This window comes from Coptis chinensis, chromosome 2 (genome assembly GCF_015680905.1).
Source record: "Coptis chinensis isolate HL-2020 chromosome 2, ASM1568090v1, whole genome shotgun sequence".
Taxonomy (NCBI): domain Eukaryota; kingdom Viridiplantae; phylum Streptophyta; class Magnoliopsida; order Ranunculales; family Ranunculaceae; genus Coptis; species Coptis chinensis.
In genome coordinates this window covers 83,854,763-83,866,583 of record NC_141457.1, presented here as the reverse complement: position 1 = coordinate 83,866,583, position 11,821 = coordinate 83,854,763, and the positions used below count along the sequence as shown (strand labels likewise).

Sequence of the window (11,821 nt, the reverse complement as noted above, 5' to 3'; positions counted from 1 at the left end):
AGAAAGTATTAGTGTATTTTGTAGTCACAATTTTCAAATTTCTTTTCAATGATAAAAAGAAATTAAAAGTCCCTTATATGAAAAGTCAACCTTCGAATAAATTTGGGAAATATCCCATAAATACGTATTTGTTCGTTTATAGTTTTATTGGTCTAGCTTTTCAACAAAGCTAATTTATTCTCAAGGATACAATTACCAACACGCATGAGGACAAACATTCTTTGGAACAGTGGTGTATGTCACATGAGAAGATTACCTGTACACAAAGATTAATTTCCATTAAAGTTTGAAGTGATCGATCTATCATCATCATACTATAATAATTAACCAAACTTCTAGACCAGTAAAGATGGTACTAAAGCTAGAAATTGCTTGGATAATGAGAACCCTTGACACCCACAAGTGATACAAGACTATAAAGCATGGCTTGGTTGTCGAGCTTGCCAACCATAGTACAAGCATCTCAGTCTTCCGAATACATTCACTTCCTCTTCACTTTAATAACAACTCAGCACAAACAAACAAGTTAGAGCGCACCCCATGTCCCCATATAGCTCTATAAGGACTTTTTTGCTGCACATGCAATAGCAAAGTTTGGTTCCTGTTTAATGAGAAATATAAATAAATCAAAAAAGACAAGGTACGAGTTAGTAGTTAGTAGTTACTTATATAGTTGCACATGAAGAACGCCACTGCACATGGTGGACTATAATCACAGTGGACTCTCTTCCATCTTCATTTCTTTGAATTAGAATTGATGAGGATTTGGAATCTGTGGTTCCCAAAATAGGAAGGAGTGAGGCTGTCAGGACATGACCTAGGTAAGTTTAGCTAAAGGTTGCTATATTTCATATAGTTGTTCCTCTGTGCCATCCAAAGCTAGATCATGCTGGCAGCTTCACTTATTCCCTTGGAGACTGTTACAATAACTCAAGGCCGGCTCATCTTCACATGGCTTTATGGAAATATTTGGTCTCTCTCTCTCTCCACAATCCACATAAAAATTTGAAATAATTAAGACGCGTCTGCAGCACAAAGAAAAAAAAATCTTCAAATACCAAAGGAGAAACAGAAAAAGGATATTTCGTCCAAAGAAACTAAAAATGAAAATCTGAACTCCTTATGAAGTACGAAACTGCATGATTAACTAACTAGCTAGTTAAAGAACCTAGAACTGAAAAGAAACTATTAACAGAAAATATGTGTGCAACTTCCTTATTAAGAAGTTAGAAACCATGCACTATGGTCACAACCAAAGTAAGTATAGGTTGCAGAGAAGAAAAAAGTTCAGGATATGATATGAAGATAAAATAATATTTTAATACATAATAATTAAGGAACAAGGGGATGGAGAAGGAGTCCGAATTTGTTCACCAGCACTTTTGGTGGTAAAAGCTAGTGGGCCCACGTGTGAAAGGAAGGAGACTGTGTGAAAGGAACCACAAGAACCCAAGTATAATTGCAACTTCGCATGAACTCGAGTATACAAGAACAAAGAGAGAAAAAGGAAAGAAAAAAAATAAGACTTTGCTTCAAGAAAAAACCCTAAAGAAGAAGTTGAAGTGATAGATATACAAATTTGGAGATCTGTTATATATAGAGGAAGTGATGTGAGTATGAGACAGATGTAGAGAAGAGAAAGGAAGATAGAGATGGGACAGCATAGCAGTGTTGCCTTTGAGGGGAGAGATGAAAAAAGAACCATGTGAGCATAGCTGGTGGTGTAGGCTTGGAGTAGGTATTAGCTAGTTTTCATATAGGACTTGGGTAGGGTGGCTTGGCAGGAACATGGGGGACACCAGAGGGTTGAGTAAGACATTAGAATGTAGTTAATGAAAAAAGTCAAAAGCAATTAAAAACTTAGTTATCATACATTCATACTTGCAGGAGTTGAAGCTTCAAATCTTCAATTGCAGAATCCCCACCCACATTTTGGTTTAGGGATGTTAACATGCAGATCGGGTTTAGGGTGGATTGCTCCGACAGTGGATTGAATTTCACTTTTTGGCCCATATCAGCATTGCATGTGAGTATAATGTCCAAATTATTGATTAAGGCAAGTGTTAAGACTTATGAATAATAAAGCATTTTACCTGTGAACTCACACAGGAATCAGATCAACACCATAAACCTAATATATATGGCATCCTCAGTCCCCACACGACTACCTCAAGCATATATGGAACAAGCGGGGGGGGGGGGGGAGGCGACTGCACCCCCAAGGATTTGGAAAACTCCATCACTGTATGAGTATTTTGCCAGAAAATGTTTAAACTGTAATGATTTGCACCCCTCAAGATTTTTCACAAAATTTCTATTACCCGCACCCCCCCCTATTTAAATTGTAGGCTGTGCATATAGTCTTGCACTCCAAGACGTTCAATCCTGGTTCCGTCCAAGTATCATACAAGTATAGTTTATGGTCAGCACTCTTTTATGTATAAGCCAATTGATAGGTAGGAATATAGGATATCACTTTTCCATTAGAACCTTCATGACTCTGAGAAAGACTTAAAGACAAAATGCAGCTCTGAAAAGTAAAGGGTAATTTCAGAAGTAGTCCTTGTATAGTAGTGCTGGCATCCAACTTTTATTGCAGTTGTATTTTAGGAGTGTAGAGTGGTCCTATTGTTTGTAGGACTATTAACTAGGGAGAGAGATGAATGGCCTTTCTCTTGGGAGACACTATGGCACGAAACCAAAGCAAAGAAAGAAAGCCTTGCCGTGTTAACTGTAGTACTGTACCATTAAAGTATCTGAGTTAAGGGTGTGAGGGTGACTGATCAATTAGCAGGTTGGATGTTGAGATAATAAAAGGTTATGCAGGGAGCAGGCGTGCCTTGAGAAAGCTATGAAGTTCTGAAGTGCAAATATAGTGAGGCCGTTGATATTCTTGTATGTTCTAGTTTTGCTTGCGGTTATGCAACACTCTCTCTTGGTACTGTAACTAAAGTGTATGTTTGATTCTACCTCTATCTTTTCATAATTAGACCAAATATAAACTAGAACCAGTTGCTAGGGTAAGAGACCATCTCCAACCTCTACAGGAGAATTCAACTGCTATATAGCATTTGCAATAGGAGGGTCCTAGATATGCAGAACGGGGGCGCACTCATTCTACAGGCAGTGAGATGGTGATGTGGAGTGCCGGACACCAATTCAGATAACGTTAAGGCCAGTTGAGATGGCCTTCACTGCCTCTGAAATCACTGCATATGTAGACATATAATTGGAAGGTGAAAGTATTGAAGCCAATAAAAATACTCAAATAGCACAACTGTTCGTCACCTTTACAATCTGAAAAGAGTAAATAATATAAAAACAACAATCATAATTAAATTCTATCTTTTGTCTTGGCAAAATAGATGATGTTCATACTTCATAATTTTGTTCAATTGGAACTCATATAAGCAATCCCCACTATTTGTTAACATAATATAAAGAAAATAATCACTCGATCCTTTGCGCAGCTTTGACGCTAAAGAAGCCTTATCATACAAATTTTAAAAAGTGAAACAGAAACCATCACACGTTCCACGAAAAAAGGGGGTTTAAGTAGGTGCATGGACATGAATGAAATTACACTGAAAAAATAAACTGAAACATCTTCTACTGTGTTAACCCCGCAATATCACTTTCTCTTTTTTCTTTCTTTTTTGCGTACATTTCCGCAATGCACTTTCCACTATACAAGTTTGGTACAAAAATTAGTCACCCATATTTACATGAAAATCCAGTAAAACAAATATGTTAGTTCACATTCAAAAACTTGCCTCCGATTGCCACTGATCATAGCCACCAACCTTTCATGCTATGTCATTATCTTCATCTCCGCTCGACAAGTAGCATGTGGTGACGCTGATCCACATCAAACATGTACCAGCGGCGAGTGGGAGTTCAATGCTGTCAGTTTCATCTTTCCCGATAGTTTTCCAGGCCAGCTCGGTCTGTTGCTCCGTCTTTGACTGATAAACCCCATGAATTACTCCCTTGCCAAAGACCAGCTAAACACAGCGCTTAGACAAATTATGAAAAGCAGCCACAGCACTGGTACAGGAGGTGTGAAGTTCGACTCTCACTGGGAATCATCACTATCATTACCCCTGATTAAATGAAGCCCTCAGACTCTCGTCCGGTAATGTCCAAGAAAGCAAATGCCCACCTGAATCCCCACTCAATAGCTGCTTCAAATTGCTTGTAAGATGAAGAGCAGTAACTGGGTGCTTATGGGACTTGAGCACCTTGTGAAGGACCAATCTGTATTCGGGTACTTTCTCACTAATGCCAAACCCTGCTCCACTGGTGGGAGATTTGCTGTGGCCGCTTGCTTCGTCGGAACAATGAGCCATGTGCCACACTTTCACAGCCCCGCTCTGATGACCCGTCACATACCAATTTGTGTCCAACCAATCAGAGAATGTTGCACTAGTCACAGAAAGAATGAAGTCAGATGGCAGTTGAGAAGTATTAACAACGGCAAGGCAGTCACCATTTATACTCCAGACAGCAAGCAGGATTCCAGCTGCTGTAACAATCTCTCCAGTCAAATCATTCACATAGATTGCTGAAACTGGTGCTGGAAATTCAGGAAGTTGCTTCACAAAAACCAAGCTGCTGAGATCCCACAAAATGACAGTGCAATCGTCTGACCCGCTCACAATCAACATGTAAGGCTGGCTTACGTGGAGGCATGTGATCTTGGCTGTGTGGGCACATAGGGCCCTCTGCAAATGTAGACGTCGTAAGCTGCGTAACCTTTCCTTACTGATTTGCCAGACACAGACAACACCGTCATCAGCCCCAGTAACCAGGGTCTGACCATCATGGCTAACTCCAGCACACTGGATCTGATTACCTCCATGAAGATTCTCATGAGTAGAAATGAGTCTGTCCTGATCGTGGGTCATAAATCTCAAACTACAGTCTGGGAAGCCCCAAGCAACATATTTGCTGTATGTTCTGGGTTTAAGTAAGTTATTTATACCAGCCACCAGGATCTTATCGTTGTAAGTGACGATTTGAGTTACTGAAGACGAAGTCTGGCGGATTTCATGCGCGACCAGATGACTACAATGCCTAAGTGGATTAAGCGGAAGCTTCTTATCCGGCCGACGCTTCACATGGGGTTTAAGAAATAGCTGCTTGGGTGTCTGCCCAAAATGGTTAATTTGCGCTAGAATGGAGGCCTTCATAGCAGGATCTGTAACAGAGTCGATGTCCACGCTCCCCTCGTATGTGTAATGATAGAAGACATTGACAGCTTCTTCAGCCGCCTGTGGATAGTCAAGGATAAATAAATAAACAAACAGAATAATGGAAAGAACCTTAACAAAATAGTACAGTCAGACATAAAGTACGGTTATCCATGTGCAAACATAAATGTTGAAGACACGCCAATACGAAAAAAGAAAATTCTTCAAGCACATAATTTCAACCGGAGAGATTTCCTCAGTCAAAAGGACCATCAATCCATGGGTCCCATCTGAGAGATTTCCTCAGTCAAATATTGATGGAAATTTACAACCAAAAGCCAACAAGAATGTTCTTCCAATTGAATTGATTATAAACCTCTAAGGAAGAAATACAACAGTATGCCGTGTCTCAGTGGCATCATCAGATGTCTGATGTTATGAAGAATGAAAGAAGACTGGTTTGGTACCTAAGGCCTATTACATTGGGATGACTCGCTAGAACAGATACCAACAAGAAGATGTCACTACTACTGGGAAATACCAACCTTTCCCCTCTGTTTACATCCAAAAATGAGATCGATCCAGTGATGCAGATTTTCTGATACATATTCAGATTCTAATGCTTCACGATGCTTTCTGATGAACTCCCTGGAACTACCTTTGGCCCAAGGGGGCAAAACAACATCCCCAACCTGAAAAGGCACCCAGACAAATCTTGCTCAAATAACTTACTTGACAGGGTGTTGGCAGGTAAGTAGAAACAACGGTGCCAAAAATAAGGTAAAGGTGTCAGGCAAACCTTCTCTCCTGATTGTTTCTCGCCCAGGTCAAGATCGAACCTGTTTTCCAGGAACTCAGGCATATAAAAGAACTCTGGAATAAGTTCTTTCACATCTGATGTATTACCCTTTCCTGCTGCACTCAACCATGTGTCTCTCACACTATTAAAAAGACGGTCTGCATGATCAAATTGACCACCTTGTAGCTTTTGGTTCTCTGTACTGAATGGCGGGAGACGAAGAAGATAGAAGAGTACAATTCCAGCACTAGAATAATGTGAACCATAGTGAAACTTTGGAACATCTGGATCATCCCAGCTCTCGTATCTGTGACAAACGGATTGAGAAAAGGAAAAAGGTCAGAGGCAGCACAAAGATCTCATAAGAACATTAGTATCTTAAAGACCATAAGACAAAAAGAAGTAACAGAAGCAGGCGAGAACAATAAACTTGAAGAACGACTGAGTCCTGTGAAAAAAATATAGTGATGGACTAATACAGTAATACTAATTCTAACGATGGTGGTGGTGGTGATGATAATGATAACGATGACAACATAACAATAAGAAAATAAATAGAGGGAAAGATAAAACAGGCGAATTGTTCCCCAGTAACATAACAGATGCAACGAACGACATGCATAGCGGTACCATATCCAAATGTGGTGAACGTAAGGCTTTTCACTTCATGACGTTGATTACAGACCTTAAATAATTAACTAGAATTTGAGCAATTTCATTAAGCAGAATCTATTTTGTTTGATTTCAAAATCCTTAATAAGTTATAAGAATCATGCTAGAAGAGGGGGGGAGGTGTTAAACAGTATTGGCGAGAGATTGATGATGGAGGTGAACGAACAAATTCACTTGATCAGGTTAAACACAAAAAGGTAAGAACAAGCAATCAGAAGATTTGTCAAACAATGGATGAAAAAAACTAAAAAATAACATGGAATATCGAAATCATAAGCCTAACTGTCTTAAAATCTTCATTGAAGAAAAACTAACAGAAGTGAAAATCAAATACTAAAGGAAGACAACATCGTAAGTGATATTATAGCAAACCTTTTCTTGAACTCTTCCTCTCCCTCTGCTGTTTGGCATCCCATTGGTTTTTCAAGCTTGCGAAACGTGTTGGGATCTGCCAAATCCAGACTCTCACTCTCATAATCAGCAAGGACCCATGGAAATACAGGATACTGAGTGAGATCACTATATCCACGCCCTGCAAGAGTATTGAGGTGCATGAGGTACTGAAAATTACTTATTTCACCATTTTGCCATCTCTTGGAGAAGGACTTGGCCATAATCTTGAAAAGACGGCTTCCCTCATTGCTTTCTTGTTTTGATGATCCTGAAATAGTTGTGTCCAACCTGTTGCAGAAATGGATACAAATATTAGAGACAATCTAAGGTCAATCTCTAACACAGATACAAGGTCAAATTTAAAACAACACATAAAAAGAAAATGTAGAGCATAGTAGTAAGATAAACCAAACTACTCATCACTCTAACTACTTTTGGCTTCGTCAGTTTATGACAGAAACAGAGTCATCATAAAACTATTTCCATTACACGTAAGGTTCGGATCTGGTGACACTATTTACGTGACAAAACAAGTGATGAAGCCCATAACAGGCATAGAGCACTAGAAATGACTACAATCTAGACTTATGTAATAGGCATAGAGAAAACATGTTTGTTTATTGCTTATATGACTCTACGTCGACATGAGAAGAATAAAGATTTTGATAATGACTAACAAAAGGATCAAGCTAAAAAACAAACAACCAATCACGAAGCTTCTAACCACATGAAACATGAACTCCTAATTACACTGAAACACATTTTCCAAAATATTTGTATGTCTAATCTATTATCCGTAGAATTTGAGATTTTTAAAAGAAAAACAAAGAGATGGTGGTCGGTGCTTCTTATGAATTTTACAGTGACCTGATAACCTATTGATAGGGATGTCACGAGGCAATCATCCTCACCAATATCCCAAGAATTCATCTATCATAAAGGAGAAGATTGAACATGTATTTTCCTCTACTTCTTCCCCTAGTAAGATATGCATCAACGAGACTGGTATCTAGGAGGAGATCCCTCATTGAAACCCCAAAGTCCCAGGACTACGCATAAACCAAATATGCCAAAATAGTCTTTTAACATCAATTATTTATATGAAGTAGAGATTCATACATGCTGTTCCTTGGGAGATTCATTGCGACCAAGTTTTTGAACACTTCCTCTCTCTCCTTTTTGTGGAAAACCAGAAGATCATTACATCCATCCATGCTAAAGATTTCCACAGCGACAGGACGCAGCTGGTAGTCACGTTTTAGAATCTCATGGATGGTATCAAGCTTCCACATTCGCCATAGATGCGGAAGATTACCACTAGTAGACATTTTTTCCTTTCCCCAAGCACCACCATTGTAAGCCCACGCCCTTCCCCCAGACAACACTTTAACTGTTGCACCCCATGAGGAAGAAGATTTTGATTGGAAGTCCATACTGCCAGTAACATCTTTCTTAACACCCAAAGCCTGATCAATTACTGAGAGTTCATCTTCAAACTGCTTTTCGCATATGCATCCAGATTCATCAATGTAGAAATTCTCAATAACATATAAACATAGCTCCCCAATTAGAAATATGCCATCATGCTTGTCAAGACCTACAACACGCTCACAATTGTATCTGAACCTGATCTTTTCAAGAGGTTCTAAGTAAGGTCTGATTAAATATTCCCCATTATCATATACTTCTTTATCCAACTTATCCTCATTCGATTTCATTTCATCATTTTTTCCAGAAGAAGATTGCCTTGGTGAACCAAAATCAGATCTCCCGTGGATGCTATCAGTAATAGGAACAGAAACAGCACTAGACTTGACACCGAATTCAAGAGCAGAATGAAGACTTTCTTCATTTATACTGCTAGCTCTGTCATCATTCCAACCAATCCTAGCAGAAGTTGCATCACCGTCTTTAACATCATCAGTGTCTATAAAAAAGGACTCATCATACTCACCACCATCAAAACACTTCCTTTTGGTATCATCAGATAAGAGCTGAAAAACTGAATCGGAGTCTGTTTCAGAAGCATCAAAACCATTCTCAATTTTTCCTCTAATGAGATCAGTTCCACTGGGTTCAAATTGTTCATCAAGAACATTTTGAATCGTATCAATTTTCAGTTTACAACACTCAAGCTTTTTGCGCATTCTATACGGCCCTTCAATGGGGCAAAGCTGCCATTCAGGTTCTTCATTACTTGGGGATCTGCGCATTGGGAATATTCCTCGCTCATGTACAAGTTGTTGGAGGTGTGCCTGCCACTCACTTTCAGCATGGAGAACCCATCCGTACTTATCCTGACGGATAACTCTAAGCTCGGTTGACATTGCATCGCGAACCAACTCAAGTGCATATCTGCGCTCACCTATCTGTTCCCAATGTCTTGAGTCCAGTTTTGAAGTTTCCTGTGATCTTCGCCCCATTTCTTTCCTACGACGATCCTCCATTCCTTTAATCCTAACCCCAGGAAATTTTGCTGACCCAGCAATATACTGTACCCACATGATAGCGGCACACTGCTCCAAAACTTTGTTGATCACCTTTTCAGAACTATGAAGCCATTCGAAGAACACAGATAAGTTCCCTGTCAATAGCTTGTCAAAACCACCGTGTAGAACATCCAAATGTTGACCTTGGTTTGCTTTAGAAACCAGCAATTCCTCTAATGCAGCACGACGATGCACTAATAAGTACTTTATGACATCCCCGCCCAAAGTCTGTGCAGATCGTCTTTGATCACGGAGGAGAGTGATTAAATTTACACACAGACAGCAATTTAGATCAGTATCAAGATTGGTCGGACAAAATATAATTCGTTTATGAGCAATCAGCAACTGCAAGACTGTACAGATATCAATCCCTGAACTTTCATGTGAAGAATTCAGATATGAAATCTTTTTCGGTTCCATTTGTAACACTATTCCTGAAAGAAGATCATCCTCCCCAATGGTATTCAAAAATGATGGTAGGAAACAATACATTATCATGCGATTTGTATTTTTCAGAAGAGCATGTACATATGTCTCAAGTTGCCTGGTTCCTCTTGCTATAGATAAAAGCCCTTTTCCAGATGGAGCAGCTTCTTCAATCCGACCATCTTTATTAGCCAACTGTAACAAGGATAGCAAGAATTCAAGAGTTCCGAGTACAGCTCCCGGCTTAGTCAAAGCACCCATATATACGCGATCCACAATCATCCAGCATAACTGATCCAAGTTCAGAGACCAACGAGTCTTATCCAGCTTTTTTTCATCTTCCTCGTCATCACGCAAAAGTCGCCTTTCAAGAAAGTTCATCAGTCTACTAAGGCATAAACCCTGAAAAATTAAAGCACAATCCACATCCACATACAAAGGAATAGTTTCTAAAATGCTTTCTATAATCAGAGCTGCTTTAAACTGCTCCGTTACAATATCAGCAAGCACTTCTGCCATGAAATCTAGAACAGCAGTAGCTCCTCCAGAACAAGGACCCCCACCATAACCAGAATCATCAATTTCTAGTAGCAGCTTAGGATTTAAAGCGAAAAATGTGTTTGCAGCAGATAATCCCTGTAGACTAGATTTTGAATCGTGAGATGCATCAAATTCACTGATAGACACCGAGGATGCCATTGAGGGGGTAGCAAATGATTGAGATTTTACTTCACTATTGCTTGCACTACCAAGCCAAGATGTCAAAGCAATCACAGGGGACGCAGAGGGTGTTAAGGGAACTTTAGGAATAGATTTCTCAGATATCATAGGAGAACTGGGAACAGTCAAAGATGCAGAACTGAAAGACTCTTTAGCATGAACACCATCCAGCACTCCATTAGCATCAGAAGAGTTTAGTTCATTGCTGCTGCGGGTCACCTTAGACATCTGATCAAGGTCTACACCTTCAGACTTCGGACCAGCTACGCCATCTAGTGTCTTATTTAAGGACTTCCTTGAAGAGGGCATTTTCTCCTCGTCTTTATCATGCACTGAATAATTAGGGGGCCCAAACATCTCCTCAGAACTTGTACTTACCTGCCCTTGAGGAAAGCTTCCAACACTTATAGACGTCTTGGCAGACTGTTCTTGTTCATGAGGCAAGCTGGAGAAGGTATGCTGTGAACTATGTGTGTCATCAGAATCATTTAAGTTCTTCTCTTCAGTTCTTATAGAGAGATTTTTGGCCATTTTCACAGCACAAGCAGCCCTGAAAAGTAAAAGTCCGCATAGAAGTGAGAAAGGATAATTTTGTAACCTTGTAAGCAAGATGTCAACACGAAACACGACTATCTCATCCCATTGATTGTGAGCTTATATTTATTCACACACATATATAGAGGAGTAATAGAGCCACTGCCCATGTACAATCCCGTATATAAAGTGTGCCTACAATGTGAATTAAGGGCTGATTTTTGGGGAGATAATCTCCTCATAATGAAGATCATACACACGAAAAATCAGCTCAATTGAATGTGTAGCTATATCATAAGAGTTGAAATGTGTGGACCGTTCGATTAATCCTAAAAACTTTAACACAGCTTTTGACGATGTTATACATATTCAATAGCTGGTTTTTGCAAGGATATTATGACACACTAAAATGACATATGAAAATGACACTTTTAATTTGCAAACTGAGAGAAGTTACGAGCTGATGTTTTGTGGGTACATTCTCCACATCATGGAGATCATCATCACATAACCACTTTGGATGTGCCCAACCTGTTCAAGCTTAGGATTTATCTAATGGTTCACAAATACTCACTTTGCAACATTCTTTTGATAAG

The 11,821-nt window shown here is 39.5% G+C and overlaps 1 protein-coding gene and 1 long non-coding RNA gene across 4 annotated transcripts in view; both read right to left on the bottom strand.

Annotated features, from left to right (window-relative positions):
• Positions 1 to 261: 261 nt before the first annotated feature.
• On the bottom strand, positions 262 to 1,567 carry LOC147518390 (uncharacterized). The gene is made up of 2 exons (XR_015214051.1): positions 666 to 1,567; positions 262 to 573 (listed from the first exon to the last, which is right to left on the bottom strand). It is a non-coding gene; the product is annotated as an uncharacterized LOC147518390 (long non-coding RNA).
• Positions 1,568 to 3,471: 1,904 nt separating this feature from the next.
• The window catches only part of SPI (BEACH-DOMAIN HOMOLOG A1), a 31,150-nt gene continuing 22,800 nt past the window's right edge, over positions 3,472 to 11,821 (bottom strand). For all 3 annotated transcript variants that reach the window (XM_086590237.1, XM_086590235.1, XM_086590236.1), the window contains 5 exons: positions 8,176 to 11,241; positions 7,036 to 7,344; positions 5,992 to 6,298; positions 5,738 to 5,884; positions 3,472 to 5,273 (listed from right to left, as the gene is read on the bottom strand). In XM_086590237.1, the coding sequence (XP_086446363.1) occupies positions 4,098 to 5,273; positions 5,738 to 5,884; positions 5,992 to 6,298; positions 7,036 to 7,344; positions 8,176 to 11,241 (5,005 nt within the window). In that variant the 3' untranslated portion in view covers positions 3,472 to 4,097. The remainder of the gene's footprint in view (positions 5,274 to 5,737; positions 5,885 to 5,991; positions 6,299 to 7,035; positions 7,345 to 8,175; positions 11,242 to 11,821) is intronic.